At 49.6% G+C, this 15,652-nt stretch overlaps 1 protein-coding gene across 4 annotated transcripts; it reads left to right on the top strand.

Annotated features, from left to right (window-relative positions):
- The first annotated feature begins 11,650 nt into the window (after positions 1-11,650).
- LOC107525813 (saoe class I histocompatibility antigen, A alpha chain-like) lies at positions 11,651-15,358 on the top strand. Of its 4 annotated transcripts, none has more exons than XR_015714555.1 (8): positions 11,651-11,740; positions 11,996-12,274; positions 12,434-12,709; positions 13,312-13,587; positions 13,694-13,813; positions 14,253-14,285; positions 14,600-15,013; positions 15,153-15,358. XR_015714555.1 is itself a non-coding variant. In XM_016198041.2 (7 exons), exons 1-7 carry the CDS (start codon positions 11,677-11,679, stop codon positions 14,626-14,628), a joined length of 1,077 nt encoding a protein of 358 aa, XP_016053527.2. In that variant the 5' UTR covers positions 11,651-11,676; the 3' UTR covers positions 14,629-15,358. The 4 variants fall into 4 exon arrangements, 2 of the variants coding, with proteins under 2 accessions (XP_016053527.2, XP_087673575.1); XR_015714554.1 differs by having other exon boundaries at positions 15,150-15,358; XM_016198041.2 differs by having other exon boundaries at positions 14,600-15,358.
- Positions 15,359-15,652: the final 294 nt, after the last annotated feature.

Raw genomic sequence — 15,652 nt, 5'->3', positions numbered from 1 at the left:
GAAATATCTAGGGTCCAGAGGGAAGAAAACATTTAGAGTGGCCTATGGGATGCTGCTGGGACCCTACCATTTAGTGTGGTGAGGAATCTGTTCTTAAAAACACTAACTCCCTTCCTGGAAGGCCCTCCTGCCGAACCTGACTACAAGCCCTTGACCAAAGGATCACCAACCTCTCATAGAAAACAGCAAAAGGAAGCTGAGAAAACAGCTGGATATGTAATGTATGGGTTCTTACACAGGCTGGCGCTCCAGCACCGGCTGGAGAGTGTTGACATCGTCATTGCGACGGCCTTCGAAGGTGTTCTGCAGCACGACCACCACTAGAGGGTGGAGCAGGCCACCTCGGTCTTCCAGCGCTTTCTCCGGAGGTGAAGCTGAAAGCAAGTTATCAGGAAGTAAGGAGGAACTAAATGCTGGGCAGACCTGTACACTTAGACGTCTCTCCACCCCCTGGCTTCACCCCACTGTGTGCCTGCAGTGCTCTGTGCTCACACAGGGGTTCTCCATCCTGGCTGCACCTTCAAATCACTTGGGCAGCTTCTGAAAAAACACTGATGTCGGGCCCCTCCGCCCCTCCTTCATTCTGATGTAATTTTTTAAAATGCGCTAGGTTATTCTAACTTGAAGTCAGGCTGGAGGCCTACTGAGGTATAACTGATCCTGCGTCACAGGGGAAATGGAACATTGCAATTAGGATGTGGGCGTCACCACTTTCTTCTCTTGAGCCCCCAGGAATGAATGGAAACTTCTATGTAACATTTCCTTTCACCTTCAATACCCGGAGTGGCTTGTAGGTAAAATCGGCTCTCACAAAAGAAATAATATTAAAATGAAAATGAATAGGGTAGGGAGTGCTGCAAAATATTTATTTTTACTCTTCTCAAAAGTCACCTTTTAATTTCTAGAGCTCCCCCTCAGCTGGGCATCTGACGGCTTCTCCTTCAGGATGCTCTGGGCACTGCTCTGCCCTTCCCTGGGGGTCCTGGCCTCACGTCTGAACGGCAGGAGGGGGCGCTGCAGCCTCGGAAGCTCCCTCTTGCTTCATGCTGGACCGTGGGTGGCAGCCCCCGCCGTGCTCTCTTGTGAAGTACATGTGGGGACAGCAATTTGGAATTCATCTCAGAGCGTCTGCAAGGCTTTCTTTGCTGCCACGCACCTCCTTGCATTATTACGCCAACCCGTTACTTGGTATTTGTCATGTTACTTTGTCTTTCAAATAACTTTTCCCTGTGATGGTTAATTTTATATGTCAACTTGCGTGGGCCATGAGACGCCCAAATAATCTGGTTAAACATTATTTCTGGGTGTCTGTGAGGATGTTTCCAGGAGAGAGGAGCATTTGACTTGGTGGACTGAGTAAAGCAGAGGGCCCTGCCAGTGTAGGTGGGCATTATCCAACCCCCAGGACCTGAAGGGAGGAAAAGGGCAGAGGAAGCTCGAATTCTCATTCTCTCTCTCTCTCTCTCTCTCTCTCTTTCTCTCTCTCTCTCTCTCTCTCTCTCTCGTTTTGCATTTTCCATCAGGACACAGCATCAGGGGAGGACAGGGCTACAGGTGGCAGTGAAGGGGAGCCTGCCCTGGCCACATCTCTCGCACAGCTTGCAACCCCTCCTCCAGGGCGCTGAAGCCGAGCTCACGGCAAAGGGGCTGGATCCCATCACTGTTACTCCAAAGTGGCATGTTCTGTGCAGGAGGATGTCCTCCATTTCTTGGGAACCTTGACTTAAACTAGAGCCCAAGACAGCTACTGTCTATTAAAGCTGATCCTCTTCAGGCAAGAAAGCTGCGTCAAGGAACAACTCCAGCAGAGCTCTGCTAAGAAAGAGCGGCTTCAACACCGGCAGCCTCCTGGGACCGGAAAGCCGAGGAGCGGCTGCCCTGGCACCTCTCTGCCACTAGGAGGCGGGGCAGAGCTGCAACTGAAGCCCAGGATGCCAGGGGCTAGGAGCCGGGGCAGCTGGGGCAGTCGGTGCCTGGAGCTCCTGATCAAACGCACAGAATAAAGTACCCAGCAAGGAAGGCTTCTTTGCAATTTCACCAGGAGGAGAGTAGAAACTAAAGGTAAAGGGTGACATTTGCTTTGAACAACTAAGTAATGAGACTTTCCTGCGGTGAATGTGACAGTGGCTCCTGCAGAGATAAGGAGAGGGGAATGCTGAGGTCCTTTGTAAAAGTGGTTTCCCTCAGCAGGGACGTGGCACATGTCCTCTTTAGGGATATGAAGTTGGCTGCTCCAGGGCTACGCTGGCCTCCCTGGGTCCCGTGAAAGTCATGATAATTCCTCACACTTGCCCCAGTTTCACGCAGCAAACCCTAAGGGAACCAGAGACATGGGGTTTGTTTCACTTTGGGCCCAGCCCATCCTTTGTTGAACATTTCTCAAATGTTCGACACAGAAACAAAGCAAGGGGATGTGTGCTCTTGCTCCCCAAGAGTTTCCACGGAGTCCTGGAGAAGCTGGAAAGTGTCTCAGGCAGGGTCCCCACAGGAAGCAGGGGTGATTCGCGGAGGGTTTATTTACTACTGTGCGGGAGGGGTGGAGGGCACCCAGGAGAGATCGAGCAGGAGCAGTTTCTAGCCCTGACGCCGAAAGGAAGGGAGGAAGCAGTAATGGGAAGTAATGAGAAGGGAGGAAGTAGTAATGCTAAAAGAGAGAGTCATGGAGAGAAGTCCTCCTAGTGAGGAACTGTCACCTTAGGTGACCCCACAGGGAGCCCAGGGGAATAGGGTCATGCTTAACCCCAGAGACAGGGACTGAGAAATGTGTGGTTTGTTGGTTTAACTGCTGTGCAATCATCTCAGAGAGCCCTTACGCAAACCTAGATCGTAAAGCCAACTGCACACCTAGGCCGTGTGGTGTGGCCTACTGCTCCTGGGCTGCAAACTGTACAGCATGTTACTGTACAAAACAACACGAGATTAAATCAAGCCAGGAGAAAATGAGGGTTATCAAGGGATATGATAACCATGAGATGGAGGAGGCTGCTGCCAGCATCACACTTTCACAGCAAACTTTTTTCATAAGTAGAAAGAGTACACTCTTTTTTTTTTTTTTTAAATATATCTTTATTGATTTCAGAGAGAGGAAAGGAGAGGGAGAGAGAGAGACAGAAACATCCATGTTGAGAGAGTCATTGATCGAGCCCGCAACCCAGGCATGTGCCCTGACCGGGAGTCGAACCCCGATCGCCTGGATCCCAGGTCGACGCTCAACCGCTGAGCCACGCCCGGCCGGGCAGAAAGAGTACACTCTAAAACAACAATAGAGTGAGTCGTGTAGGTGAGACATAAACCAGCAGCACAGTTGTCCATGATCAAGTACTATGTACCGTGCATAAGTACATGTGCTACGCTTTTATGCCGCTGGCAGCAAAGGAGGTTGTTTCCACCAGCATCATCCCAAACACATGAGTCATGTTGCCCTATGATGTTATGGCAGCTACCGTGTCCCCAGGCGACAGGAATTTTTCAGCTCCATTGTAACCCTTGGGACCTCCCACGTCATTGATCGATACATCATCACGTAGCACATGACTCAAACGATGCTGACCTACTCTCCTCCCTCCCTCCAGGTCCTTTTGGAGTCCTCATTGGCCAAGCCCAATGGGAAAGCGGAGGGCAAGAGATTCGGTTAGTAGAATCCTTCCAGGTCAGACTTCTGGGGAAGACATCAAAGTGAACATAATCACGCTCACCTGAAGGAAGCCATTTGCGTGTCATTCCTATTGTGTGTGCAGAGGCTCACCTGGGCACACCGCGGGCCAGCCTGGACCATCAGGTCACCAGGGAACAATGAGGGCTGCTGGCGGGTTTGTGGGTATCATATCTTCTCAGGAGTCATGATGTTGAGAAGTTCTCCGTCTAAGTGCATTTCTTTGTAGGTGATCTGTCTTTCCTCTTGCTGCTCTTAAGAGTTTCTCTTTACACTTGATAATGTGAAATTTTATTATGATGCGTCTTGGTGAAGATTTCTTTATATGTATTTTGAGGCCCCTAGGGCTTCCTGAATCTATGGACTATTTCATTGTATCATGTCACTTTTGGAAAATTCTTAGCGAATATCTTCTACCTCATTCCCTTTTTCTCTTTCTGGAACTTCAGTGTTAGATCTTTTCATTTTGTTTTATTAAACTGCCTGCGATATTTTCAATTTATTTTGTCTCCCCGGAGTGCGGTCTGTGAAGTTTCCTCAGCTCGGTTCCAGCACACCAGGACTCTCTTCACCTGAACCCAATCTGCTGTTCAAGACATTCACTGAATATTGTTTTTAATTGTTTCATTTGTGTTCAGTGAGTGGGCATATAATATGCTTCTGTTTAAATCTACCCTGTCAGTCGGTGCTCTCTTCTTTCAGTCATAATTTTGATTTCCTAATTTCTTTCTTCAAAATGTAAAACATGCATGTTCTAGAAACACTAATTTCAATATCTGAAACCTTTGAAGATCTGATTCCTTAGCAGGTTACCTCAGCTAACTGTTACTTATAGGGCCTTGTTTCCTTTTTATTTTTTAAAAATAATTATTTTGATTGTGAGTTCAGAGTTCTTGGGACGTTATTTGTAGGAATGCGTTGATGCCTGGGTTGTTGGTGGTTTCTCTAAAAAGGATTTATGTTTGCCTTGGCCGGGTACATAGGGGATGGGGTACTACCAGCCTCGTGCAACTTCACATTCTTGGCTTGGGATTTGGCGGGGGGAAGAGGGGGTGCACACACATAGTGTGAGCATGGGAGCTGGCTTCTGTTACATATGCTTGAGAGAGTTGTTTTGTTGTTTCTCTTTTTATTTAGAGGAAAGGTAGAGACCAGCAAGGTTCCTTATTTTTAATCTCTGTGGGGCATCCCTTTGGGATTCTGGCTTAAATGGGGGCCATCTAAATATTCAAAGTCCCTGCTTTTTGTCCCCTGTCTTCCATGTAGCCCTGCATCCCAGTATGCTATTAAAATCAAATTTCTAGGTCCCAGTGGATGTCCTTAGAGCAGCCAGTGGCTTCAGTGCCCAGTTTCCTCTGCATTTTTTGCTCTGTACGTATGCGTGCATGGGTTTTTCTTATTCCCTTGTCAGTTATTATTATTAATTCTCACCCAAGGATGTGCTTTTATTGATTTTAGAGAGAGAGGAAGGGAGAGAGAGAAACGTCAACATGAGAGAGAAACATTGATTGGTTGCCTCCCATATGCACCCTGACTGGGGATGGAACCTGCAACCCAGATATGTGCCCTGACCGGAAATCAAACCCACAACCTTTTGGAGCTCGAGGTGACACTCCAACCAACTGAGCCACCTGGCCAGTTCCCTTGTCAGTTTTAACTCTTCATTTTAGAAGACCTTCTAATAATTCTTTATCTAGTATTCATAGTTAAGTTAAGGACAGACATTTTTAGATTTTTTTCTGTAATATGCCTAGAAACTTTCAGATCTGAAAAAAGAAATCTATGATAGTAGTTTTTGCTTTTAAACTAAATGAATTATCTCAGTTACTACTTAAAACAATCATATGAGGAAACAACAAGATGGGGGCGTAGGTAACAGCTGCACCTGCCGCCTCCTGTAACCACATCAAAATTACAACTAAAATACAGAACCACCATCACTCAGAGCCTCCTGAAATCTAGCTGAACAGAAGCCCCACAACCAGGGAACTGAAGCAGCACCGAGACCGGTAGGAGGGGCGGAAATGCGGGCAGATCCGGGCTGAACCCCAGAGACTCGGCCACAGGCCCACACCCAGTGCTGCAGTTTAAACCTGGGAGGCTGTCTGTCTTAAAGGGCTGGAGACTCTCTAGTAAGGGGTAGCAGATCTCGTCATCCCTAAGCACTTAATCGAGCTGCTTTTCTGTTAAAGGAAGTCAATGTTAGAGTGGCACATGCCGGTCAGAGTTCAAACAGGAAAACAGCCATTACAAGTCTCACAGGGATGTGGGTTTATGATTGACTTCAGAGTTCACAGGGTGTCAGAGGAGTTGGGGAGGTGACAAAAGTCTGGATGTAGAGTTGGAGGATCAGAGAAACAGTCACTAACAGCCACGAGGTACAGCGCCAGCTGGGTGCATGGGCTGACACCTGGGGGAGCATGTGAGGAACTGTTTGTGTTGGTGCTGAGATGGAACCACCGAGGGGAACTCACACACAGGCCTGTGGAAACTTTCACCGCTTTAGGCTCCCACTCCTGGGGGCTTCAGCCAAGAGCCGGCTGCTCGTGGTTGTTCAGATCGGCAGTTGGGAAGACAAGCTGGACAAGGAGAAGAGGGCAGACAGCCGGGACACGCTGGCCTCTCTTTGTCTGTTGGTCACAGTCTCTTAGCACCACAGCCTTCCAAGAGTAAAGGCCTCTAGTCAACCTGATTTCACAGTAATTAGTCATGTCCAAGCTTTTCTCTAGATTTTTACCCCGATGTGTGCATTTGAGTTTTATATAAACTTTGAATATCTCATACAAATAATACCATGCCACACACGCGCGCGCGCACACACACACACACACACACACACGTGCTTCTGAGACTGTATTTTAGCTCAGCAGTATGCTTACCAAGTTGTTATATGTCTCTGGAGAGTGTTAGTCTTTGCTGCTGTGTAACATCCATTGAATGGGTGAACCCCGCTTTAGATTATTCCTTCCACTTGTTGAGGTCATTTGGTTTGTTTTCGGGGTGTGGAAATTATAAACGATGCTGCTATAAGCCTTCTGTTACACATATGCTTGTGCACATAAGCATATAAGCATATATGTGCTTGTGCTCATAAGCATGTATCTCTCCAAGTTATTCGCCTAGGAGTGCTCTGTGCTCTTGGAGGTGGCTCTCTCCATATTACCTTATGGTATGATCCACGTATCCCCAGTGCTCCCCTGCCTTCTGGCAGATTGGAAGCATTGGAGCACTTATCTACTAGGCAGTCCACCTTACGCTCGTTGATTTCAGCAGTTTTCCTGTACTCCGTGTATTAGCCCTCAGTTGGGAAAATGGGTGGCGCATAATTCCTCCCACTCTATGGCTTGCCTTTTCACTTTTTATGATGTATTTTGGTTAACAGCAGTTATTAATTTTAAGGTAGTAACAAGTATCGAACTTTACTCTGTGGTAAATGTCTTCTGTGTTCTGTTTAAGAAATCCTTTCGTGCCCTGGCCGGTTTGGCTCAGTGGTTAGAGCGTCGGCCCGAGGACTAAAGGGTCCGGGGTTTGATTCTGGCCAAGGGCACATGCCTCGGTTGCAAGTTCAATTCCCGGCCCTGGTTGGGGTGCGTGTGGGAAGCAACCAACGAATGTGTCTCTCTCACATTGATGTTTCTCTCTCTTTCTCCCCCTCTCTCCTTTCCACTCTCTCTGAAAAGCAATGGGGGGGGAAAAGTCCTGTCATGGAGGAGGGTCCAAGATGGCATCGTAGGAAGACTCCGCGCTCGCGTCCCCCCACGAACACACTGAACCAACATCTATAGACAGGCCAGTTCCCCCTGAGGAAGAGCAAAGGGCCAGCTGAACAGCTTCTGCACAATGAACAACAGAGGCACTATATAGAAACGTGTAGGGACAGAGACATGGTATCATAGGCTCCCCACGCCCCACACAGTGGCCTGCAGTAGGGAGATATCACTGAGGTGCCCACATGCAGAGTCACTTGTACTGGGGCAAAGGGGAAGAACAGAGGTTTAAAGGGCCCCTAGACTACAAAGAAAGGAAATCCACTCACTAGCTCTAGAGTACCTGGTAAATGGGAGGTTAACTTCTGGAACTTTCTCCAGAGAGTGACAGTTTTTGTGTACCCCCCTCCACCACCTTGACCACACAGAAAGGAGCGTAGTCTCAGCACTCTGTCTGTGCTGGGCTAGATGGATTTAAAAAAAAAAAACACACACACAAAAATACATATGATGCCTACAAGAGACACTTCAAATCTAAAGAGCACACAGACTGACAGACTGAAAGAAAACGGATGGAAAAGGCTGTTTCATGCAGAAAGCCACCCAGTGTGACAAGATCTAACCCAGCTCTATGGCTTTTCCTCGGGACATTGTGTGGCCCATGCCTGTCCAACTATAACTCCAGACTGTGGTGAGGTTTAATTCCAGGACCCCCAGCAGCTCATGCCTGATCTAACCACAAATTTTAGCCAACCAACTTCGGCAGCCTTGGTGCAGCTCACCCCTGGGAGCAGCCTAGGCCCACACCGGTTACAACTTCCAGCTACTCGGCCAAGGTGACTTTGGATTGGTTTGTCCCCAGGTCTTCCTATGGCCCGTGCCAGATCCACCTTTACCTCCACCTGGCCCACCAAGATAGCCCTGGTGCACCAGGCCCTCCCTGGGCCACGCAGTCTGCACCAGCTCCAGCTCCAGCCAGTCTACCAGGAAGGCATCGCACAGCTTACCCCCGGGATCCTCTGGGGTGCCGTCCCATACCAGCCGGCCTACTAAAGATGCCCAGCACACACAGTCTACATGAGGAAACTCCTGCACAAGGAGTTTCCTTCAAGACTGGGAGAGATGGCTGTTTCACCTAATGCACAGAAAAAAACACAGAAAGTCAAACAAAATGAGTATCGAGGGAACATATCTGAACATAATAAAGTCCATATATAACAAACCCACAGGTAACATACTGAGTGATGAAAAGCTGAAAGATTTTCCCATAAGATCAGAAACAAGACAAAGATGCCCACTATCACAACTTTTATTCAACATAGCACTGGAAGTCCTAGCCACAGCAATCAGACCAAAAAAAAAAAAAAAAAAGAGAAATAAAAGTTATCCAAATAGGAAGCGAGAAGCAGAACTATCACTGTTGTCAGATGACATGATACTATGTATAAAAAACCCTAAAGATTCAACTAGAAACTACGAGAACTAATAAATGAATTCAGTGAAATTTCAGGATACAAAAAATATTCAGAAATCTATTATGTTTCTATACACTAACAGCAAACTATCAGAAAAAGATATTAACAAAACAATTGCATCAAAGAGAATAAAATACCTAGCAAATGGAGCTGACCAGATGGAGAAAAGAATTAGTAATATCAAAGATAGAAATCTATAAACGATGCAGAGGGAAGAAGAGACAGACTTGAGAGTAAAAAAGAAAAGAAAAGAAAAGAAAACAGAAAGAACCCTGCAAGAACTATCTAATACCATCAGAAAGATTAATATAAGAATAATGGGTATATCAAAAGGAGAACAGACAGAGAGAGAGAGAAAGAGAGAGACAGAGAGAGAAGGGAGCAGAGAGACTATTCAAAAAAAATACTTGACTAAAACTTCCCCAACCTCTGGAAAGATATAGGTCCTCAAATCTAAGAAGCAAACAGAAAACCTAGTTATCTCAACCAAAAAAAGCCCTTTTCAAAGGCACGTTATATTAAAACTGTCCAAAATTAAGGACAAGAAACCATTCTCAAGGCAGCCAAGGAAAAGACAGCAACCTTTAAAGGAAATCCCGCTAGAGTAACATGAGATTTCTCAGCAGAAACCCAACAAGCTAGGAGAGTGTGGAATCAAATATTCAAACTACAGAAGAGAAATTATCATCCAATAAGAATATATCCAGCAAAGTTATCCTTTAGATAGGAAGAAGAAATAAAGACTTTTCCAGAAATACAGAAGCTGAGGGAATTTACCACCAGTAGATCACCATTGTAGGAAACACTCATTGAGATTTGATGAATCTTCCACCTCTCTGCTCCCTCTATTGCAGGTGTTTCCTCTAATAATATCTGGGATGGTTAACACTGTATTGGTGCCCGGCCAGGCGTGGCTCAGCGGTTGAACATCGACCAAGGAGCCAGGAGACCAGGGTTCAATTCTGGGTCAGTGCACATGCTGGGATGGTTAACACTGTATTGGTGCCAGGCCAGGCGTGGCTCAGCGGTTGAACATCGACCAAGGAGCCAGGAGACCAGGGTTCAATTCTGGGTCAGTGCACATGCTGGGATGGTTAACACTGTATTGGTGCCCGGCCAGGCGTGGCTCAGCGGTTGAACATCGACCAAGGAGCCAGGAGACCAGGGTTCGATTCCCGGTCAGTGCACATGCCCGGGTTGTGGGCTAGTGAGCCGATCAATGACTCTCTCATCATTGATGTTTCTCTCTCTCTCTCTCTCCCCCTCCTTTCCTCTCTCTGAAATCAATAAAGATATGTTTTTTTTTAAAAAAAATACTGTATTGGTGTCTGCTCCTCAGAGACCCTCACTAACACAAGTGGTATCAGGAGTGGTCCCAGATCACAGGCAACAGAAAAGTGCACAGCATTTTTTCCACTGGAATAAATTGATGAACTGACATGTACGGTAGTTACATCTAATAAAATCTTTCCTAATATTTTTGTATTTTTTATTTTATGATTTTATGTATGCAATTAAATTTTTTTCTTTCCCTTTTATATTTACTATCTTAACCATTTTACTTATTTATTTATGTATTTTATAATTGTATTGACTTCAGACAGATGAATGGAGGGGGAGAGAGATAGAAACATCAGTGATGAGCAAGTCATTGATCTGCTGTCTCCTACATGCCCCCAGCTGGGAATCTAACAAGCAACTCAGGCATGTGCCCTGATCCGGAATCTATGGAACCCGAATCTCCTGGATCATAGGTCCATGCTCAATTGTTGGGCCACAGCAGCTGGGATTGGAAATTAAATTTTAAATACAATTGTCATTCATTCATTCAACAATAATTAATTTAAGGTCTACTATGTGCCAGAAACAGCTTCATGATTCCCCACCCTGCTCTAGAGGCCTCCCATAGTGAGATGGAGCAACTGGAGTGTTTTTAGAGAAGAAATGACACAATTGGACTCATATGGTCAGGACTGCTGACCCCTGTGGGGAGAACAGTCCCTGGGTGGCTGCTGAGGGGGTGGTGCAAATGCCACCCACAATCAGGAGTGAGAGGGTGAGAGAGACAAAGGGGCTAAGAGGCCTGAAGGGTGAGACAGAGAAGTGCTGGAGAAGCAGGGGAGAGGGAAAGAATGAAGGTGGAGATTCTAAAGCAGTGGAACCATCAGATTTAAATATGTTTTATGGATCTAGAGTCAATATATCGACAGAGCCTGCTAGGGTGTTCTTTGCATTTGGTACTTAATACATTCTTTGGAGCTCCCTAAAAACTAATTGCCACCTTATGTTCATCAATTTAAAAAATGCATCCTGGTAAAATATGCACACTGCTTAGGTATGAATAATTTATAAAACAGGCAATGCAAGCCCCTGGCGAAGGGCATTTGTCCACATTGAATTCTTGTAACTTTGAGGATGTACTTGCTACTGTTGAACTGCACAGTAACCACCTGCTTCCCTGGCTTCTTTGTGTTGACCATGTGGGGGACTCACACAGACAGACTCCAGGCTGTGGAATGAGGCTCCTTTTACAATGTGACAATCCAGAATCACACTTATACAGTGTGGGAAGCAGAGATTAGCAGCTTGTAACTCTGACTGCAGTGCTCTGACAAAGTTTAGAAACTCTGTATATGAAAGGTCTAAAAGCACTCACTTTAGCTTCCTGCTCAGGCTTCGGGCGGTTCCCTTTCTCCCTCGCAGAACCCTTTTCTCCTGCACACCGATGACAGCCCACGGCTCTCGCTCCCATTGGTGTCTGGCTTCCACAGAAGCCAATCAGCGTCACCGCCGCTCCCGCCCTGTCCCCGAGTCTCAGTCTCTGTTTCGGAGGCTTTGGGTCATGAGGCCCCCAACCCTCCTCTTGCTGCTCTGGCCGACCCTGGTTAGGACCCAGCCCGGGGCGGGTGAGTGCGGGGTCGGGAGGGACCGGCCTCTGCGGGGAGGAGCGGCGGGACCCGGCGGGGGCGCGGGACCCCGGGGAAGGCGCGTCTCCACCACCCCGCTGCCACCCTGCCCGGTCCCAATCCCTCCCTTCTCTGTGCATTCGCCCCTTTTCCGTCTCCCGGGCCCCCTGACCCTTCCCCTCTGGTCCCACCCACCGCGGCCCCAGGTCCCGCGCGGGGAGGAGGGTCCCCGGTCTCAGCCCGCCTTCCCCCCAGGCTCCCACTCCCTGGTCTACTTCCACACCGCCGTGTCCCGGCCGGGCCGCGGGGAGCCCCGGTACCTCGAAGTCGGCTACGTGGACGACACCCAGTTCGAGCGGTTCGACAGCGACTCCAGGAGCCAGAGGGCGGAGCCGCGGGCGGGGTGGATGGAGCTGGTGGAGCTGGAGGAGCCCGGCTACTGGGAGCTGAGCACCCGGAACGCGCGGGCCTCGGCGCGGGCGTCCCGCGTGAACCTGCAGACGTTCATCGACTACTACAACCAGAGCCGCGACGGTGAGCCGCCCACGGCCGGGGGCGCCCCGAGGCCGGGCGCGAGCTCCGCCCCGGAGCAGGGGCACCTGCCCAGCCCCCACCCGGGAGGCGCCCGCGGGGACTGTGGCCAGTTGCACTTTCAGTTTTGGCTTAATCCCCGGGTTTCGGGGGCGGGGTCAGGGTCTCATACCTTCCAGGCCATGTGGGGCTGTGAAATGGGACCGGATGGGCGCCTCCTTCTTGGCTATTTCCAACAAGCCTACGACGGCACCGACTACATCGCGCTGAACGATGACCTGCGCTCCTGGACCTCCGCCGACCGGGCGGCGCAGATCACCCAGCGCAAGTGGGAGGCGGCGGGCGAGGCTGATGCCATCAGGAGCCGACTGCAGGGCTTGTGCCTGCAGATGCTCCAGAGATTCCTGGAAATGGGGAAGGAGACTCTGCAGCGCGCGGGTACCAGGGGCCAAGGGGCCTCCCTCAGCTCCCCTCGGCCTGGGCTTCCTACGGGGAGCCAGGAAATGGGATCGGGTCAGGTACCCCTGCTTTGAGTCAGAAGACTGAGTCCACCTGGGTTTTCAGATCCAGGACCAGAAGTGACTCCCACCCTTCTCTCAGGCACAGTTAGGGGTGCAGTCTCTCCTGGAGTGGAGGGGAGACCAACCGCCCTGAAATAACCCATCGGTTCCCCTTGACCCTGGCAGTGGCTCTGGGACCCATGGGGGACTGGTCTCTCAGGCCCTGTTCGCAGCCCCTCACCCAGCGTATTTGAGGTCTGACGCTGACTTTTCTCACTCACTTGGCCTGCACACAGGTCAGGACCAGAATTTGTTTCTCCCCCTCAGAGAATTCCCTTCTACCCGGGGCTGTCACTCTGATTCTAGAACTTTCCAAAGGCTAGGAGATCATCCCCAGATGCCTAAGTCCAGGCAGGTGTCTGGGTTGTGGGATCCCTTCCCCCACCCGTTGTCCTGTCCATTCTCAAGATGATCACATCGGCGCTGCTGAGTGTCCCCTGACAATGCAAAGTTCCTGAATTTTCTCACCCTTCTCTTTAGACCCGCCAAAGACACATGTGACCCACCACCCCATCTCTGACAATAAGGTCACCCTGAAGTGCTGGGCCCTCGGCTTCTACCCTGCGGAGATCACCTTGACCTGGCTGCGTGATGGGGAGGACCAGTCCCAGGACATGGAGGTTGTGGAGACCAGGCCTGCAGGGGATGGGACCTTCCAGAAGTGGGCGGCTGTGGCAGTGCCCGCTGGAGAGGAGCAGAGTTACACCTGCCATGTGCGGCACGAGGGGCTGCCCGAGCCTGTGACCCTGAGTTGGGGTAAGGAGGGGACATGGACACAGAGCTCTTCTTGGGGAAGTGCTGGAGGACTTCCCCAGGGTTGAGGCCTGGGGATCAGGGCCCTCACCTCCCCTTCCCTTCCCAGAGCCAGCTCCTCAGGCCACCATCCCCAATGTGGTCATCACTGTTGTCCTGTTCTTCCTTGGGGCTGTGATCTGTGGAACTGTGGCTGCTGCAGCTGTGATGTTCAGGAGGAAGCGCTCAGGTAGGCAAGGACTGGGGTCTGAGTTTCTTGTCCCAGTGGGGGTTTCAAGCCCAGGTAGAAGTGTGCTCCGCTTCATTAATGGCAAGTGCCATCCCCACATGTGTGATGGCCCAGCCTGGGGCACTGTGTGCTAACACTTACTCTTTAGTAAGGCACGTGTGAAAATGAGGGGCAAATTTATGACCTTGATGATTCTAGTGATGGGGACCTGGTTCCCAACAGTCCCGGGTCAGAATGGAAAGTCCCTGCTGAGGACAGACCTCCAGGAGGGCAGTTGGTCCAGTCCCTGCACATATATTTTCCTCAGGTTTCCTGATCCTGCCCTGGGTCTGTAGTCACAGTTCTGGAAGCTTCTCTGGGGTCCAGGACTAGAAGTTCCTTTAGGACCTCCTGACCCTGCCTCGTCCCTGTTTTCTCACAGGATGTTTTCTTCCCACAGGTGGAAAAAGAGAGATTTATGCACTGGCTGCCAGTGAGTATGGAGGGGGGTGACCCCTGAGACCCTGTGACAGTGCAGATGGGAGCCCAAGGGAGACCTAACCCACTCATAGTTCCTCCTTTAGTCTCCTTTCCTAGAGACCACATACTCTTTTGTTCTACCCCAGGCTCTGATTTACATCTCAGGGCTTCTATAGGTGCGACCCCTATGTGAGGAGGGGTTGGGGCAAAGGGGACAGGACTGGGTGATGGATTCTTTGGGAAATATTGAGCATGTGGTGGGCTGTTGAGAATGTCACCACTTACAGCCACTGACCTGAATTTGTTCACGATTACTTTCTTCCACAGCGTTAGGCGTGTGCCTTGTGAGGGACTGAGTGATGCGAGATTTGTTCCCACTCCCATTTTGTGACTCAAGAACCTCTGCAAAGATCACCTGAGTGTGTGTGTGCTCCTGTCAGCATAATGTGAGGCGGTGGGAAGCTGGCCCACCCCTGCCCCCCACGCCCCTCCCCACACTTTTCTGTCCAGCAGAGGCGAGGCTGGGCCCTCCCCATCCCAGTCTTCACTTCGTGGTGACTGAGCTGCAGCTTCTTACTGCTTTATGGAACTAAAGGTCTGGAGGGGAATTTGTTTTTTCACTTCTTGCCATGAAGGGCTTATGGATCAATTAAAGGACAATATCCTAAAATTTGGGACAAAATAAATGGAAGAACCAAAAACTCCAGAACCTGTGTGTTTGCTGTGCTGAGTCTGTTGCAGGTGGGTACAGGAGAGGCTGTGAGGACTGGGCACGGTCAGGGCCTGTGGCTAGTCAGTGCCCAATGCATCATGGGCTTTGACCTGCTCACTCCTCAGCTGGGTCATCCTCTCTGTTTCTTTCTCTTTGTCCCTTCAGTAGAACCTTGTCCCGCCAGGGCCTGTGACCACAAGGACTCAGACATCACCAGGCCTTGTAAATAGTCTATTGAAGAACATCTCCAGGCCTGTGGACAGTAAGGGCGTAGTGTGGCCGCGTCAGCCTGTCATTGACCACACAAGTCCCAGGCACTCCCTGCACACAGGAGTCTGCTATCAAGAGATGAATTTTAGCCCAGCCAGGCGTGGTTCAGCAGTTGAGCATCCACCTAGGATCCAGATCTCAGTTTGATTCCCAGTCAGGGCACATGCCCGGGTTGCGGGCTCGATCCCCAGTCGGGGGCGTGCAGGAGGCAGCTGATCAATGGCTCCCTCATCATTGATGTTTCTATCTCTCTCCCTCTCCCTTCCTCTTTCTGAAATCAATAAAGATATATATATTTTAAATCAGTGAGATATCACCTCACACCTGCCAGAATGGTTACCATCAATAAATTAACAAACAACAAGTGCTGACAATGATACGGAGAAAAGGGAGCCTTA

Source organism: Miniopterus natalensis, chromosome 5, assembly GCF_054644295.1.
Source record: "Miniopterus natalensis isolate mMinNat1 chromosome 5, mMinNat1.hap1, whole genome shotgun sequence".
NCBI classification, from domain to species: domain Eukaryota; kingdom Metazoa; phylum Chordata; class Mammalia; order Chiroptera; family Miniopteridae; genus Miniopterus; species Miniopterus natalensis.
Note: the sequence above shows the minus strand (reverse complement) of the source record. Positions and strands in the feature narration are given on the sequence as shown.